At 44.0% G+C, this 14,391-nt stretch overlaps 1 protein-coding gene across 3 annotated transcripts in view; it reads right to left on the minus strand.

Moving 5' to 3' along the window:
• DEPDC5 (DEP domain containing 5, GATOR1 subcomplex subunit) overlaps positions 1-14,391 on the minus strand; it is an 86,180-nt gene that overhangs the window by 58,547 nt on the left and 13,242 nt on the right. For all 3 annotated transcript variants that reach the window (XM_041003631.1, XM_041003630.1, XM_041003629.1), the window contains exons 10-20: positions 14,055-14,116; positions 11,371-11,440; positions 10,970-11,042; positions 8,544-8,647; positions 7,159-7,233; positions 5,728-5,862; positions 4,182-4,243; positions 3,991-4,064; positions 3,160-3,229; positions 2,082-2,118; positions 775-895 (exon numbers count right to left, since the gene is read on the minus strand). In XM_041003631.1, coding sequence (XP_040859565.1) covers positions 775-895; positions 2,082-2,118; positions 3,160-3,229; positions 3,991-4,064; positions 4,182-4,243; positions 5,728-5,862; positions 7,159-7,233; positions 8,544-8,647; positions 10,970-11,042; positions 11,371-11,440; positions 14,055-14,116 — 883 coding nt within the window. The remainder of the gene's footprint in view (positions 1-774; positions 896-2,081; positions 2,119-3,159; positions 3,230-3,990; positions 4,065-4,181; positions 4,244-5,727; positions 5,863-7,158; positions 7,234-8,543; positions 8,648-10,969; positions 11,043-11,370; positions 11,441-14,054; positions 14,117-14,391) is intronic.

The following is a 14,391-nucleotide window of genomic DNA, read 5'->3' on the forward strand; positions in this document are numbered from 1 at the left end:
AGCTATAAGCAAACTCCTAAGCAGCACCTGTACGTAGGGAGGCTGCTGTGAACACACGTAATCTGAGCTCTGACCATTCTCAGAAGGAACAATCACGTGGGCCTCCATAAGTTAGTCTGCTAGAAATTGATACTCAGTTAAGAAACAATATTCTTCAAGTCAGTTGTGTTTAAGCCTGCAGATTTACAGAATCTGGAAAATGGACTCACGGCATTTGGGCAGCTAGGGGAAAAACAAACTACAGCCCTCCTTTGTACAGTCATCCAAATTCTACATATCAAACTAAACATAAAATCCCAGACTACAAAGTATGGAAAGAAAATATAAGATACAAAGCTATCATCTAGGGACACAGAGGACTCTCTTACACGAGACCTGGAAGCCAGCGAGTTTAACCACATTGCAATTGAAGGCCATGTGATGGAAATTCCGCAGAGCAGATTTAAAATGCAAGAATTAGGGCATATTAGACTTAATCTTTGGGTCCAGGACACAAACATCAACGTGTTCTGGCCCAGTGAGAGGAAGATTCTGGAACCTGTGAGACTCCTCTCTTGGCTATAAAAAGCCAAAGAGCTCTATTTTTATTCTCAAACAATACCTCACGTAAGCTAACAGGTTGGGCCAAAGGGCCGGAAGACGGGAGGCTTAATGCTCTGTGCGGTATGGCTTTTGTTCAGCTACTGTTAGTTTAAAAGATTTACAAGGCTACTCTCATAAAAATGTCCCTGAATTGTTTTTACATGCATTCCCCAAGTGGATCTGGAGGAAAACCTGCAGGTGGCGAGGCGCTGAGCCCGTGACGGGCCGGGCAGCCTGAACACTTGTGCGTCATAGGCGTCGTAGTCTACTTGGATAGGAAGGGCGTTCTCAGATTCCTTTGGTGTCCTGAGAGCTGAAATACACAGATAATACGAATGACCACCCGAATTCCTTTCGCATAGATGTCTCTAGAGGATCTACAGCAAAATCTGCAAGTATTCGTGATGGTCGCCTCCCCCTGAACAAGTAAACTGGTAGCTCAGTCATCAGGCTGCTGAGATGAGGTGACTTATGTGTCAAAGTAACCTAGAAACGGTGTGGTGCTAAATAAAGACAAGATGCTGGCTGCATTGCACTTTGTGATCCCTCTCAGGAGATGCCGTTTAATACATTTAGTACTTTGAAACTTTCTATCCGGGGGCCAGTGCTGTCACCCGAAAAGCTACCATCTGCAATGCCAGCATGCACTCTGGGTGACAGTTCACGCCCTAGCTGCTCTATTTCTGATCCAGCTTTCTGTTAATGCCTTTGGAAAGGCAACAGAAGATGGCCCAAGTGTTTCGACTGCTCCAAACTGTATGGGAGACCGGAATGAAGCTCCTGACACCTGACTTTGGCCTGGCCCAGCACTGACCATTGTGGCCATTTGGGGAGTGAACCAGTAGACAAAAAAATCTTTCTCTTTCTGCAATTATTTCAAATGAACAAATCATTCTTTAGAAGCAAAAGTTTAATAACACTATCATTGACATATGGGAAGAAAAGAAAATAAAAAACTAAAACTTTTGTCATCATCCATTTTGTAGTTGAGGACAAAAACACAAGCAGGATAAGGTTTCTTCCAAAGAGAACTCAGCTCTCCCGATTTGGCTGTGAAGCTGCATTTTTTTTTTTTAAGATTTATTTATTTTTATTGGAAAGGCAGACATACAGAGAGGAGGAGATAGAGAGAGGAAGATCCTCCATCCGATGGTTCACTCTCTGAAGTGGCCACAACGGCTGGAGCTGAGCCAATCCAAAGCCAGGAGCCAGGAGCCAGGAGCTCTTCCAGGTTTCCCACATGGATGCAGGGTTCCATGGCCTTGGGCCGTCCTTAACTGCTTTCCCAGACCACAAGCAGGGAGCTGGATGGGAAGCGGGGCAGCCAGGATTAGAACCAGCACCCAAATGGGATCCCAGCATGTGCAAGGCAAGGACCTTAACCACTATGCCATTGCGCCGGGCCCAGCTGTGAAGTTTTTAAGTGACTTCATGTAACACTGTTACCAAGAGTTCACAGACTCTAAAAGTGATGAAACAAGGACTCAAAAGATACTCACATGTATCACGGCCATTTTTTGCTTTCTCGGAGGCAGACTGTAAAATTAAATGAATGATTAATCATTTCTTCTGTGAGAACAGAATTTGTCCCAAGGCCTAATTACGTGTGTGGCTGCTCCCCTGGACAAAGACCCTGTGTTAACCCTCCCTGGAACCAACAGAAAGGCAGACGCTAACATCTGACACCTAGCGACTAACATCCCCTTTACTTCCCATCCCACGTCTCATTCACTGTCAAAGCTCTACTCGGTGGGAAGGGGGATCCCACTTCCCAGGTGAGGATTCTCAGTTCTACAGAAAAGAAGAGCCTTGCTCCAAACCACACAATTAACAGGTCAGTTCATGGCTACGTCTGCTCTATCATGGCTAGGTCCCACAAGCTCTCTGCTTAGACCTGCTAGAGCTGAACACTGCACAGATCCTCCAATTTAATGAAATGGAGAATGCAGGGAGAGGAAAGAGCTGTTAGAATGACCACTCGTGTTATGTTCACGTATCTCCTGTCATTATATCCGCTACTCTCTGAACAATACAAAGGTCTGAATAAACCAGTCACGTCACAATAGCAAAAATTCTTCGTCATCTTTTTGTGGAAGATATTTCCTGGGGCCAGTATTGTTGCATATCATCAGAAAAGCAGCTACCTGCGACAACAGCATCCTATCAGGCTGCTGGTTCGAGTCCTGGCTGCTACACTTCTGATCCATCCATTCTGTTACAGCGCCTGGGACAGCAGTAGGAGATGGGCCAGGTACTGGCCCAGCCCTGGCCACTGCAGCCATCTGGGGAATGAATCCAGAGGAGGGTCTCTGCCTCTCCATCTCCCTATATAACTCTGCCTAACAAGTAAGTAAAACTCAATCTTGAAAAAAACATTAAAAAAGAGAGAGATTTCCTGCAGTGTAGAGCCTGCTTTGATACTCAGCATGTATACAACTGTAAAGTTCCAAGACAAATTTTGTAAGCCACACTTATGAGTCAAGCGGGACTAGGGGAAAACAGAGGCACCTCAAGACCAAAATATGAATGTTACTGTGTGTCAGGGTGTCTCAGGTCTCTACTGGGGCTGAAACCTACCTTCTTTCCTGCCAATTTTATTCGTGGGGTGAAACTGTTGCAGAAAAGCTGGCTTTTGGAGGTGTAGAAACTGTAAAAGCAATAGACAAGCTCATTAATTGAAACTTCTTGTATCCAAACACAGTTGAAAAACCAGGTATAGAGCAACCCTCCCATGACTGCTTAGCCTTTGTTAACCTATCAAAACTAACTTCCTTTGCAAGTGTTGTGAAATTAGGGGTAGACTTTGGTGCAGTGGTTTAACATCCCACATAGGATGTCGGTATTCCATTTAAGAACGTCTGGATTCAAGTCCCAGTTCCATTTTTGACTCTGGTTTCCTGCTAACGCGGCTGATGACCATCCATGGGGGGACACCTAGACGGAGTTCTGCATCTCTGGATCTGGGCTGGCCAAGCCCCACCTGTTATGGACATTTGGAGAGTGAGCCAAAAGATGAAAGATCTGTCTTGCTGTCTTTCAAATAAAATAATTTATTTTAGATTTATTTCTTATTTTTATTGGAAAGGCACCTATGCACAGAGAAGGAAAGAAGAAAGATCTTCTGTCCATTGATTCACTCCCCAAGTAGCCGCAATGGCTGGAATTGAGGCCATCCTGGTCTCCCACATGGTGTGAAGAGGCCCAAGCATGAGTCATTTTTCTGCTGCTTTCAGGGAGCTGGACTGGAAGTGGAGTCCCCAGGATTTGATCCAGCACTCACATGGGCCTTCAAAGTTGTAGATAACAGCTTAACCCAGTGCACTACAGAACTTAACAGATTTAAAGAGAAAATACAATGGAGGCTCCATGAAACTTTTATCACCTAGTACTACACAAGCTCACACCCACCTGTGGTTTATCCAGTGAGGAATATTATAGTCATCACCCAGACGAGAATCACAAGGGGCGCTCCGATTATGCAGCTGTGAGGAAACAAGGGCGGTGAGCAGACACGCCAACACACAAGTGGGACATGGGGCCACTCCAACTTCTTTCTTTTCAGCTAGTCTCTGGCCTTTAGTGGACAAATCCAAAAGTACCTTGAACAATGGCACAGCGTGTAATGGTTGCTCTCCCATGCACACCAAGTCCACACCAATTCCTAAAAAAAAAAACCAAGAGCAAATGAGTTGGAGTTAAGGTAGAGGGAACCACAGAGGCAAGCACTGCAATCAAGTAATGATATGATCAGATCAAGTTGATGCACCATCCTATCACGCATAACTTCATCAGTGCTGCTCATGCAGAAGAGAGATGCATTTTCTTTCCTCTCTGCTGTGTCCCATCATACTACCAGGAGGCAGCAGGTAACGGTTCAAGTAGCTGAGTCTCTGCCATGTGGGAGACCTTGACTGAGGTTTGGGACCCTGGCTTCAGCCTGACTCAGCTTTCACTGCCACTACTTGATGCTTGACTATTGGCCTTTGGCTGTGCTGAAGAGCATGACTGACAAAGAAGGGAATAAAAGGAAAAAGGACCACGAAGCGTCCTGTACTAAAATTTCAAGGCCAGGAAATGAAAGGAACTTTGTAATCTCAGTAATAAGCAAAACAACTCACATCACTTAACAGAGCTTCTTCCTTGAGCAATCAGGATTTACCTTCCCCAGGCCATCTTGATGGGGAAACAGAGATATAATTGGGGAGTATGAGACAGAGCTGGGAATCCATGGCTCATCAGAGGAGGGAGGACTGGAATGGTTGATTTCATAATTCCTGGTACTTGGATTTTTAAAATATTTATTTATTTTTAATGGAAAGGCAGATTATTACAGAGAAAAGGAGAGACAGAGAGAAAGATCTTCCATCCACTGACTCACTCACCAAGTAGCCAAAACAGCCAGAGCTGAGCTGATCTGAAGCCAGGAGCCAGGAACTCGCCTCAGGTCTATCACATGGGTACAGATTCCCAAGGCTATGGGCTGTCCTCAACTGCTTTCCCAGGCCACAGGCAGGAGGCTGAATGGGAAGTGAGGCAGCTGGGATATAAACTGGTGTCCATAGGAGATCCTGGTGCACCCAAGTCAAGGATTTTAGCAAATAGGCTACCATACTGGGCCCTTCCTGGTGCTTTCGAAAGTGAGCTGATGGGGCCTGGCATGGTGGCCTAGCAGTGGCTAAAGTCCTCACCTTGAACACACTGGGATCCTTACACTAAGCATCAGCAGAAGTTCACAGTTTTTTGGGTGGATGCTATTAAGTAACCAATAGAGCTGCCACCTGCTGTGCCACCATGCCATATGGGTACTGGCTCAAGTGCTGGCTGCTCCACTTCCAATCCAGCTCTCTGCTAATGTGCCTGGGAAAGCCATGGAAGATGACCCAGGTCCTTGGGCCCCTGAGCCCACTTGGAAGACCCAAATGAAGCTAGTAGTCTCAGGCAAGCTGAGCTCTGGCAACTGCAGTCATTTGGGGAGTGGAACAGTAGATGGAAGATCTCTCTCTCTCTCTCCCTCTCCCTGTAACTTTGTCACCATTCAAATAAATAAATCTTTAAGGAAAAACAAACAAACAAAAACAACTCAGAGTTTCAAGGGCAAGTCAGGCTATAAATGGTAGTGAACAAGGCAGAAAGCAGAGAGCTTACCGTTATCTATCATCCGCTGCTTGGTCAAGATCATGAGCAGACGGTCCACTTCAAAGACGCCCACCCCGGGTGTGATCACCACTGACATCTGCCCAGTTCGGTCAAAGTTGCGGTTGATGTAGTGTTTGTCAAACACTTGAAAAAACAAAACAGAAGAAGAGCAAAAATTCCCCAGTGATCTTGTTGCAGCTTTCACACACCAGCCAGGAGCACCAACACCAGTATGAGGCAGCAGCAAGCATCTCTGCACTGGGGAAGCGTTCTGTCTGTATTTTTACTGTAGCGGGTGACACTTTCTGACCTGAATTCTGGTCAAGTGCACATGTGTCTTTTCTCTTTCACTTAAGGACCGTTTGCACACAGGACTGTCGCGTTGGTTAATCCTTCCCATGAGTGCCTAACGCTGTGCCGTGCAAAGTCTTAAATGCTCAAATTTCATGCTGCTAATATAAACCATCCGTAAGTGAGTCTGCATTGAAACACACCACCCCTCCCCCCAAAAAAATCACACATCAATTTACAACAATATTTAAGGGAGTAGACTAGAATGAGGGGATGGTTTTGTGAAAAGTGGGCAAGCTGATTTCTGATTCTGGTCTCTGAGATGTTTACTAGTAGAAAAGCACTGACAGTCAAATATGATCCAAAAGTTACTGATTGACCTCAGCACGCTCCAGTGTTCTCCAGAAGCTGGGAACCGACACATAGAACATGTGACGGAAACAATGAAGCAACGACACATCATCTCCTTCACCACTGGTCGGTGCCAAGACACTGAATATAGTTCTAGAAAATTCTACCGTTACGGTTTCCCGAGCTCCCAAAGGCCTCATCCTCAACAAAGACATTTAAGCCGCCTTGTGTATCCTTGGAGTAAATTTCCTTTTTTTTTGTATGAAGGTTTCTGTTGTCTGCAAACATCAGCATGCCCCATAAAATACCTAAATGCAGGGACAGATACTGGGAAGAAACCACACTGATAACAATTCCTACCAGGAGAGGACTGGAGAGGGTCATATTTTTGCTTGCTACATATCTCTTTATTAACTGAATTCTAGGAACATAAACTACTTTTAGAATTTACCCCAAAACAGACATGGACTTACAAATAACATAAAAGAAGTTCAAGAATGGAGTGGAAAACGCAGTCTGTTGTAAAACAAAGAACAAAGAACTCAAAGGAGAATCCTTCCAAGTCTTTACCATGAGACACAGATGAGAAACCAAGCTAACTTCCCAAGAAAAGAACTAAGAGTTAATTGTTAGTCATTAAAACCATCCAATCCATTAAAACCATCCAATCCACAACTTGGGTAGTAGACGGGGAAAGGCAGCATCAACTAGGTCTGGGGGTGGGTGTCAGCAAAGAGAAGTTCATGGCCACATGTAAGCAAGATGCTGGCTGTCCTGGTGGCTGGTGCTGTCACTCACCATTAAATGACAGGTTGATGGCCTCTAGGTAGTTTCCTTGTGCTGAGGTAGAATTGTCTCCTTGAGGAAAGCCCTCTGCAACAAAATATACAGGAAACGGAAAAAAACAGTCATGAAAGATGAATACTTTAAAAAGTACTGAGCAGTAGGCAGTGTCTGTCTCCATGGGGTCCTCCACTCTGCTCTGTTGGGACGCGGTTGGTCATCCAAGGGTTCATGTGTTAACAGAATGGTGTCAGGGACCAGTGCCGTGGTACAGTGAATTAAGACCCCGCCTGCAGTGCCAGCATCGCACATGGGTACCACCACAGGCAGAACATGGCTTAAGTCCTTGGGCCCTGCACCCACATGGGACAGACTCAGAAGGAGCTCCCAGTACAGGCTTTGGATCAGCTCAGCTCTGGCCTTTGAGGCCACTCTGGGAATGAACTAACAGATGAAAGATCTCTTCTTGCTCTCTCCTTGTCTCTCTAAATCTACCTTTTCAATAAAAACAAACAAATCTTAACAAAGAGAGAGAGAAAGAGGTAGTAGGAGCTTTAAGGGGTAGAGCCTAGCACAAGGTTTAATTGAAGGTATTTGCCTCTTACATAATTTTTCTTTTTTTTCTTTTTTTTTTGGAAGTTAACTCTCAGGACTGTTGCAAAAGGCCATCCTGACCTCTTAGCCTCTTCCCATTCTCAGGCATCCTGGCTCACCAGGGCATCTCTCTCTCCAATGCACTCCTGTCAAAGGGCAAGACAACTGGGTGGGAGTGAGTGAGTGTGTGTGTGTGTGTGATGCCATGATCTTGGTCTTCCAAAGCTTCAAACTATGAGCTTGGGGCAGATGCTGTGAAACAATAATTAAGACCTCACTTTCAATGTATGAGAGTGCCCCAGTTCCAGTACTTGCTATACTCTCTCCAACTTACTAACATGCTCTCTGGGAGGCAGGAAATGATGACTCCAAGACTTGGATCCCTACCACCCCACGCAGGAAAATACACGCAGTTCTGGCTCCCACATGTGGCCTGGGCTAGCCCTGGCAGTTGTGGACATTTGGGGAACAAGTTAGCTGACAGAAGATCTCCTTTTCTCAAATCAATTTTTTAAAAAGTTTTTAAATCTTACATGTAAATAAGCTTCATTTCCTTATAAAATACCCAGTCTCAGCTATTTTAACAACGGAAAACAGGCCAGAATACATACAGAATATTATGGACATGGCTGGACTTGTCACACATGTAAATGAACAAATAGATACAACTGGGAAATAAAAACCTAACAAGGAGCAAAAACATCCACAGCGATGGAAAGGCGACAAGCATCAACCTTTGCCCCTCCTCCAGCCTCCAGTACACACTTCTTCACCCACCACACTTTCTGTTCCAGGGATGGCAGTACCTGCCTGTTCCAGTCGCACCAACACTGGATACTGGATGAAGAGCTTTTTAATGGTCACCAGGAGTGAAGTCCACTCTTCTCTTCTCTCATTCTGGACCACCACTCTGAAAGGGGGATTATGGCAAAACAATCACGGAACAGCTATAACATACAGGAAGTGCAAGACCCTTACCAAGTTGCAAGGAAAGAAGATGGGAATCCCAAGAGTTAGGGGAATTTGGCACAAATAATAAAGTAAAATGCATTTAACAAATACTAACACAGAAATAGTCATCACATTAACAGGCACGTAAATTGTAAATAAAAACAGCAAAAGATTTTAAAAATCGTCTTGACATTTAATACCCAGTATTGAGCAGGGATATGAACAGCCTCATATACCAAAAAGGGCACATAAAGCTTACCTCCCTAGACACAGTTAGGTGGCATGGATTAATAAAGACTCAAGAGAATACCTGTATACATTTAGTTTGCATGTATATAACCAGCAAACACACCCAGACTGCGCCTTAGAGGTTAGGAGAAATGAAAATGAGGGGAAATTCACTCACCATCTACCTTCCACACCTTTAAAAGTCAGAACAATGTAACAATTCCCGACCAACACACACATTTTAATATTAAAACAAAATTGTCTTCTCTGATCATTTGAATCCTAGGAAGCTATGCTAAAGAAATTGAGACACACGTAACTATGTATTTATCAATGAAGTAGACCATCTTAAATATTAGGAAAAAAATAGTATTTATTAGTTAATTATGATAAAGTTTGACAATATGACATATTGCCATAAAAACATGTAATAGTTATTGGTAAATGCTAAATGTGGAGAATAGGTTTATGGAAATTAGAAAATCTAATATTCCTACTTAAGTATATTTGATTGCATTACAACAGAATGCCCACCACAGGGAAGTACTTTTTCTTTTTAAGATTTTATTTATTTTTATTATAAAGTCAGATTACAGAAAGGAGAGATCAACAGAAAGATCTTCTACGTGCTGGTCACTCCCCAAGCGGCCACAACAGCAAGAGCTGAGCCATTTCAAAACCAGGAGCCAGGAGCTTCCACAGGGTCTCCCACACGGGTGCAGGGTCCCAAGGCATTGGACCATCCTTTGCTGCTTTCCTAGGCCACAAGCAGGGAGCTGGATGGGAAGTGGAGCAGCTGGGACATGAACTGACTCCCTTATGGGACTCTGGCAGATACAGGGTGAGGACGTTAGCCACTAGGCTATTGTGCTGGACTCAGGGAAGTACTTTTAGAAATATTGAATAACAGGGCCATTCCCTCCATGGTCACCCTGCCACGTGGAAGTGGTCGCGGAGGGCTGTCTCCTACCAGGGACCAATCCATCAGACTCTCCTAATTAATAAAATGTTTTACCTAACCTAAAAAAAAATGTGGTATAAGAAGACTTTTTTTTTCCTGTTTAACCCAATTCAAATTGGCATGGTGTCTTTTTTGTTTTTCTTGTAAAAATGTCTTTAACAAGAATAAGGGCACTTCAAAAAGTTCATTGAAAATGAAATTTTTTGAAAAGCTTTTTGCCACAAAAAAAAAATGTTTTTAAATCTATGCACAGTATTTTTCCTACTACATGCTTTCCAAGAACTATCAAGACCATATGGGTGCCCGCTTCCAGTCCTGGTGGCTCCATTTCCAATCCTGCTCCCTACTAATGTGCAACAAAGAACAGCCCAAGTAACTGGGTTTCTGCACCTGCCTGAAAACATAGGAAGAAGCTTCTGGTTCCTGGCTTTGGCCTGGCCCAGCCTGGTCATCGTAGCTAACAGGGGAGTGAACCACTGAACAGACAACCTCTGTTCCATCTCTCTAATTTTACCATTCAAATAACAACATCTCTGGGTGCTGAAATAAAACATAGTATCTAAGAGTGGATCCTGCATTCAAAAAAGCAATCAGGGCCCAGCAAGATAGCCTAGTGGTTAAAGTTCTCGTCTTGCATGCGGCAGGATCCCATGTGGGCGGTGGTTCGTATCCTGACTGCTTTACTTTCCATCCAGCTCCCTGCCTGTGTCCTGGGAAAGCAAGAGACCATGGCCCAAGCCCTTGGGACTCTGAACCCATGTGGGAGACCTCGAAGAAGCTCCTGGCTCCTGGTTTCAGATCGGCTTAGTTGTGGCCATTGCAGCCACTTGGGGAGTGAACCAGCAGACAGAAGACCTTTCTCTTCATATTCTCCTTCTCTCAATGCTATCATTTGATCATGAAATACTAACACCAGAGGAAACCAAGTGAAGGCTAAATGGCAACTCTCCTATACTATCTTTGCAACTTTTCTATAAATATAAAAATATTCCAAAATGAAAAGGTTAATTAATAAATTTATAAGTTTAGAAAGAAGCAATCAGTAAATAATCAATAACCAAATACTCAATTATCCTGAAGCACCATACATACTTGTAAAAGTCTTCATAAAATCGCCCCTTATGATCCTGTCTGATGGAGGCTCGGTTTACTTCAGGAAATTCATCTGATATGGAGACAATGAAGTGTGTGGATTAGATCGAAAATACAAATTCAGTTTTCTTGGGTACCTCTAGTGCAAGAATCCTTAATTCCAGAATGCATCACACACAGAAAAACAAAAAATAACTCATTAATAACTAGTTAATTAAGGTGGTTTAGTATGACTCTCCCGTCCACTAATAAATTGTGCTATTCTGTTGTACCTGATCTCCTAACAGAAACAGATGGGGGAGACGGACCAGCCAAAGGAAAAGATGAGAATGTTTGGGGGCTTGGGGTTGCGAGTTAGGGAGTGAAAAAAAAAATAATAATGGTAGGAAAAGGCCACTCACCAGTAGATTTTGCGTCATAGAAAGTTCTGGAAAACAGGACCACTGTCACTTCATGACTGCAGTTCTTCTCCTGGGCAAGGGTGGAGAAAGAAGTGGGCTCAGGTTTATATCCTTGATTTCATTTATAAAGAACTCGCTTTCTAACGTAGCTAGTATTCTCCATTCTAACAGGTGCAGCGGCAGCGCAGGGCAGGGCAGGGTCACTTCACGTAACAGGAGCACTAACATTGTAGTAGGTATTGTAACTCAGAAATGATTTGCCATATTCAGGAAGGTGTGTATATAAGTTATACATAAACACTATCTCATACCATCTTCAACAAGAAGCGTGAGGATTTGCAGACTTGCATACTAACAGACCATTCTGGAATCACAATCCCCTACGGTTACTGCTGAGGGATGAAGGTGGATGGCGTGGGAAAGCTCTAGAGGATCGCTCATGTCCTTAGGCCCCTGCAACCATGTGAGAGCCCTGCAGGGGGCGCAAGGCTGCTGGCTCCTGACTTCAGAACAGCTCAGCTCTGGCTGTTGTGGCCATTTTGGGGAGCAAAGTAGCAGATGAAAAGGCTCTGGCTTTCCTTCTCTCGCTGTAACTTTGCCTTTCAAATAAAAATAAATCTTTTTTTTTTTTAAACCAACTAACCATATAAGTATGGGGTTGATTCCTAGAGTTTCATTTCAATTGCAATACATACATCCTTATGCAAAAATCATATTAGCTTTTAAAATTTTTTTATTAGAAAGGCATATCAAATTTTTTTTCTAAAGATTTATTTTAGGGGCCCGGTGCAATAGTCTAGTGAGGCTAAAGACCTCACCTTGAACACGCTGGATTTCACAAGGACGCTGGTTCTAAAACCAGCAGTCCCGCTTCCCATCCAACTCCCTGCTCGTGGCCTGAGAAAGCAGTCAGGAATGGCCCAAAACCCTGGAACCTGGCACCCGTGTGGGAGACCTGGAAGAAGCTCCTGGCTCCTGGCCTCAGATCAGCTCAGTTCCAGCCACTGCAGCCGCTTGGGGAGTGAACCATCAGGATCCCAAGACTTTGGGCCATCTTCTGCTGCTTTCCCAGTTGCTAAGCAGGGAGATGAATTTAAAATGGGGCAGCCAGGACATGAACTGGTGCTCATATGGAATCCCAGCGCATGTAAGGCGAGGATTTAGCCACTGAGCCATCATGCCTGGCCTCCGTCTACCTACTTCTAAACTACTTTCCTGTGAATAGCTAAAGAAAAGTAGCAGAAGAGGATTCAAGCACCTGGGCCTGTGCCACACATAGAGGTGATGCAGATGAAGCTCCGGGGCCCTGGCAGCAGCTAAGTAATTGGGGCACCCAGATTCCATACTGAAGTGCCAGGGTTCAGGTCCTGGCTCCATTTCTTCTTCTTCTTTTTCTTTTAAAAATATTTATTTTCTTTTTAATGTTATTTTTATAGTTGAGAAGGAATGTTATGTGTGCCTATATGGACCACCAACCAGAGGGCGGAGGGTCAAGGTATGGAAGCAGAAGGGTGGTACAAAGGTTTCTGATTGTTCCTTTATTTCCCTGTATGGGTGGGGAGTGGAGAAGGAGGGAAGGGAGGTAGCTCAGTGCTACCAAACTACATCAACACCCAGGGCAGGGGGACGGTCATTTGATGTCATCCTGGAGACCCCAATGTGGGGGAAGAATGTTCCAAGGGTGTTACCTGACTGTTTTTGACAGTCCTGAGATATTGTTGGTCTTGTTGCTCAAGGTAAAAAGTTTATTTTTTTAACTGAGTTTAAGCTACTTGACGGGCAAACACACATGTGTGCGCATGCGTCCGTGCACGCGCACGCAGGAGAGATATCTTCCATCTACTGGTTCATTCCCCAGATAAGTGCCACAGCCAGGACTGGGCGAAGCTCAAGCCAGAAACCTAGCACTCCATCTGAGTCTTGCATGTCAGAGAGGATCATGTACTTGAACCACCATCACTGCTTCCAAGTGCATTACCACGGAGCTGGGTACAAAGCAGAAAAGCAAGCAGCTTCGGTAGGGGAGACAGATGTGACAAGTGGCAGCTTCACCCACTGTACCACATTACTTGTCCCAGGATGCCTCTTGTTTCTTACGCTGGACTAATCACTTGGCTTGATACTTCTAATATAATGGTGAATATCAATGTCAAAAACTAGCTCTTTCTTTTTCCTAATCCTGGAAAGGTTTTAATCTTTCACCAGTGAGTATATTAGCTGTTAAAAAAAAAAATTACTGCAAAGGTAACTGGAGTAATTTAAGTTTGAATTCTGATATTAGTTAAGATAGCTCAGTTTTAATGGAAACAATACATCTTTTAATGTCTGTATGGAGAGGCCAGCGGCATGGAATAGTGGGATAAGCTTCCATCTGTGGCATTGGCATCCCATAGGAGCACCAGTTCGTGTACCAGCTGCATCATTTCTGTTTCAGCTCCATGCTTGAGGCCTGGGACAGTATGCTGAGGACGGTCCAAGAGCTTGGGCCTTTTGTACCCACATGCCAGACCTGGAAGAAGCTCCTGGCTTCAGATCAGCTCAGCTCTAACCATTACAGCCATTTTGGGAGTGAACCAGTGGATGGATGATCTCTCGTCTCTCCTTCTCTCAATATCTGTGCCTTTCAAATAAAAGTTTTTAATTGCACTGAGTAACGTTTACTTAGTACATAAGAAGAAACCTACCTTCCACTTGGTAAATAGATCGGCAAGGAAACCGTTCACAGCTTTCTCAAAATACAGATCCCCTGAAAAAAACACAAGCAGTTGGATGAGGGTCACGTCTGCTTCTTGCTTGCAATTTCCTCTTAAATAACTGGAGTGAAACAAGAAAAAAAAAAGGGTAGGTTCACTGTAACAATAACTACAAAATGTCCATAAAAGCCAGATACACAAAATGGTTTCACCCTAGATTTTTGTATCACTATGAATTTAATATCTGTCTCAGGCACCAAGAGGCCATAGCTTCAAGGTAAAGGGTAAGCTTAAAAACAGCTTTGATGATTTAAAAATAGTGTCATCT

This window comes from Ochotona curzoniae, unplaced genomic scaffold, assembly GCF_017591425.1.
Source record: "Ochotona curzoniae isolate NIBS_2020 unplaced genomic scaffold, NIBS_Ocur_1.0 scaffold_274, whole genome shotgun sequence".
NCBI classification, from domain to species: Eukaryota; Metazoa; Chordata; class Mammalia; order Lagomorpha; family Ochotonidae; genus Ochotona; species Ochotona curzoniae.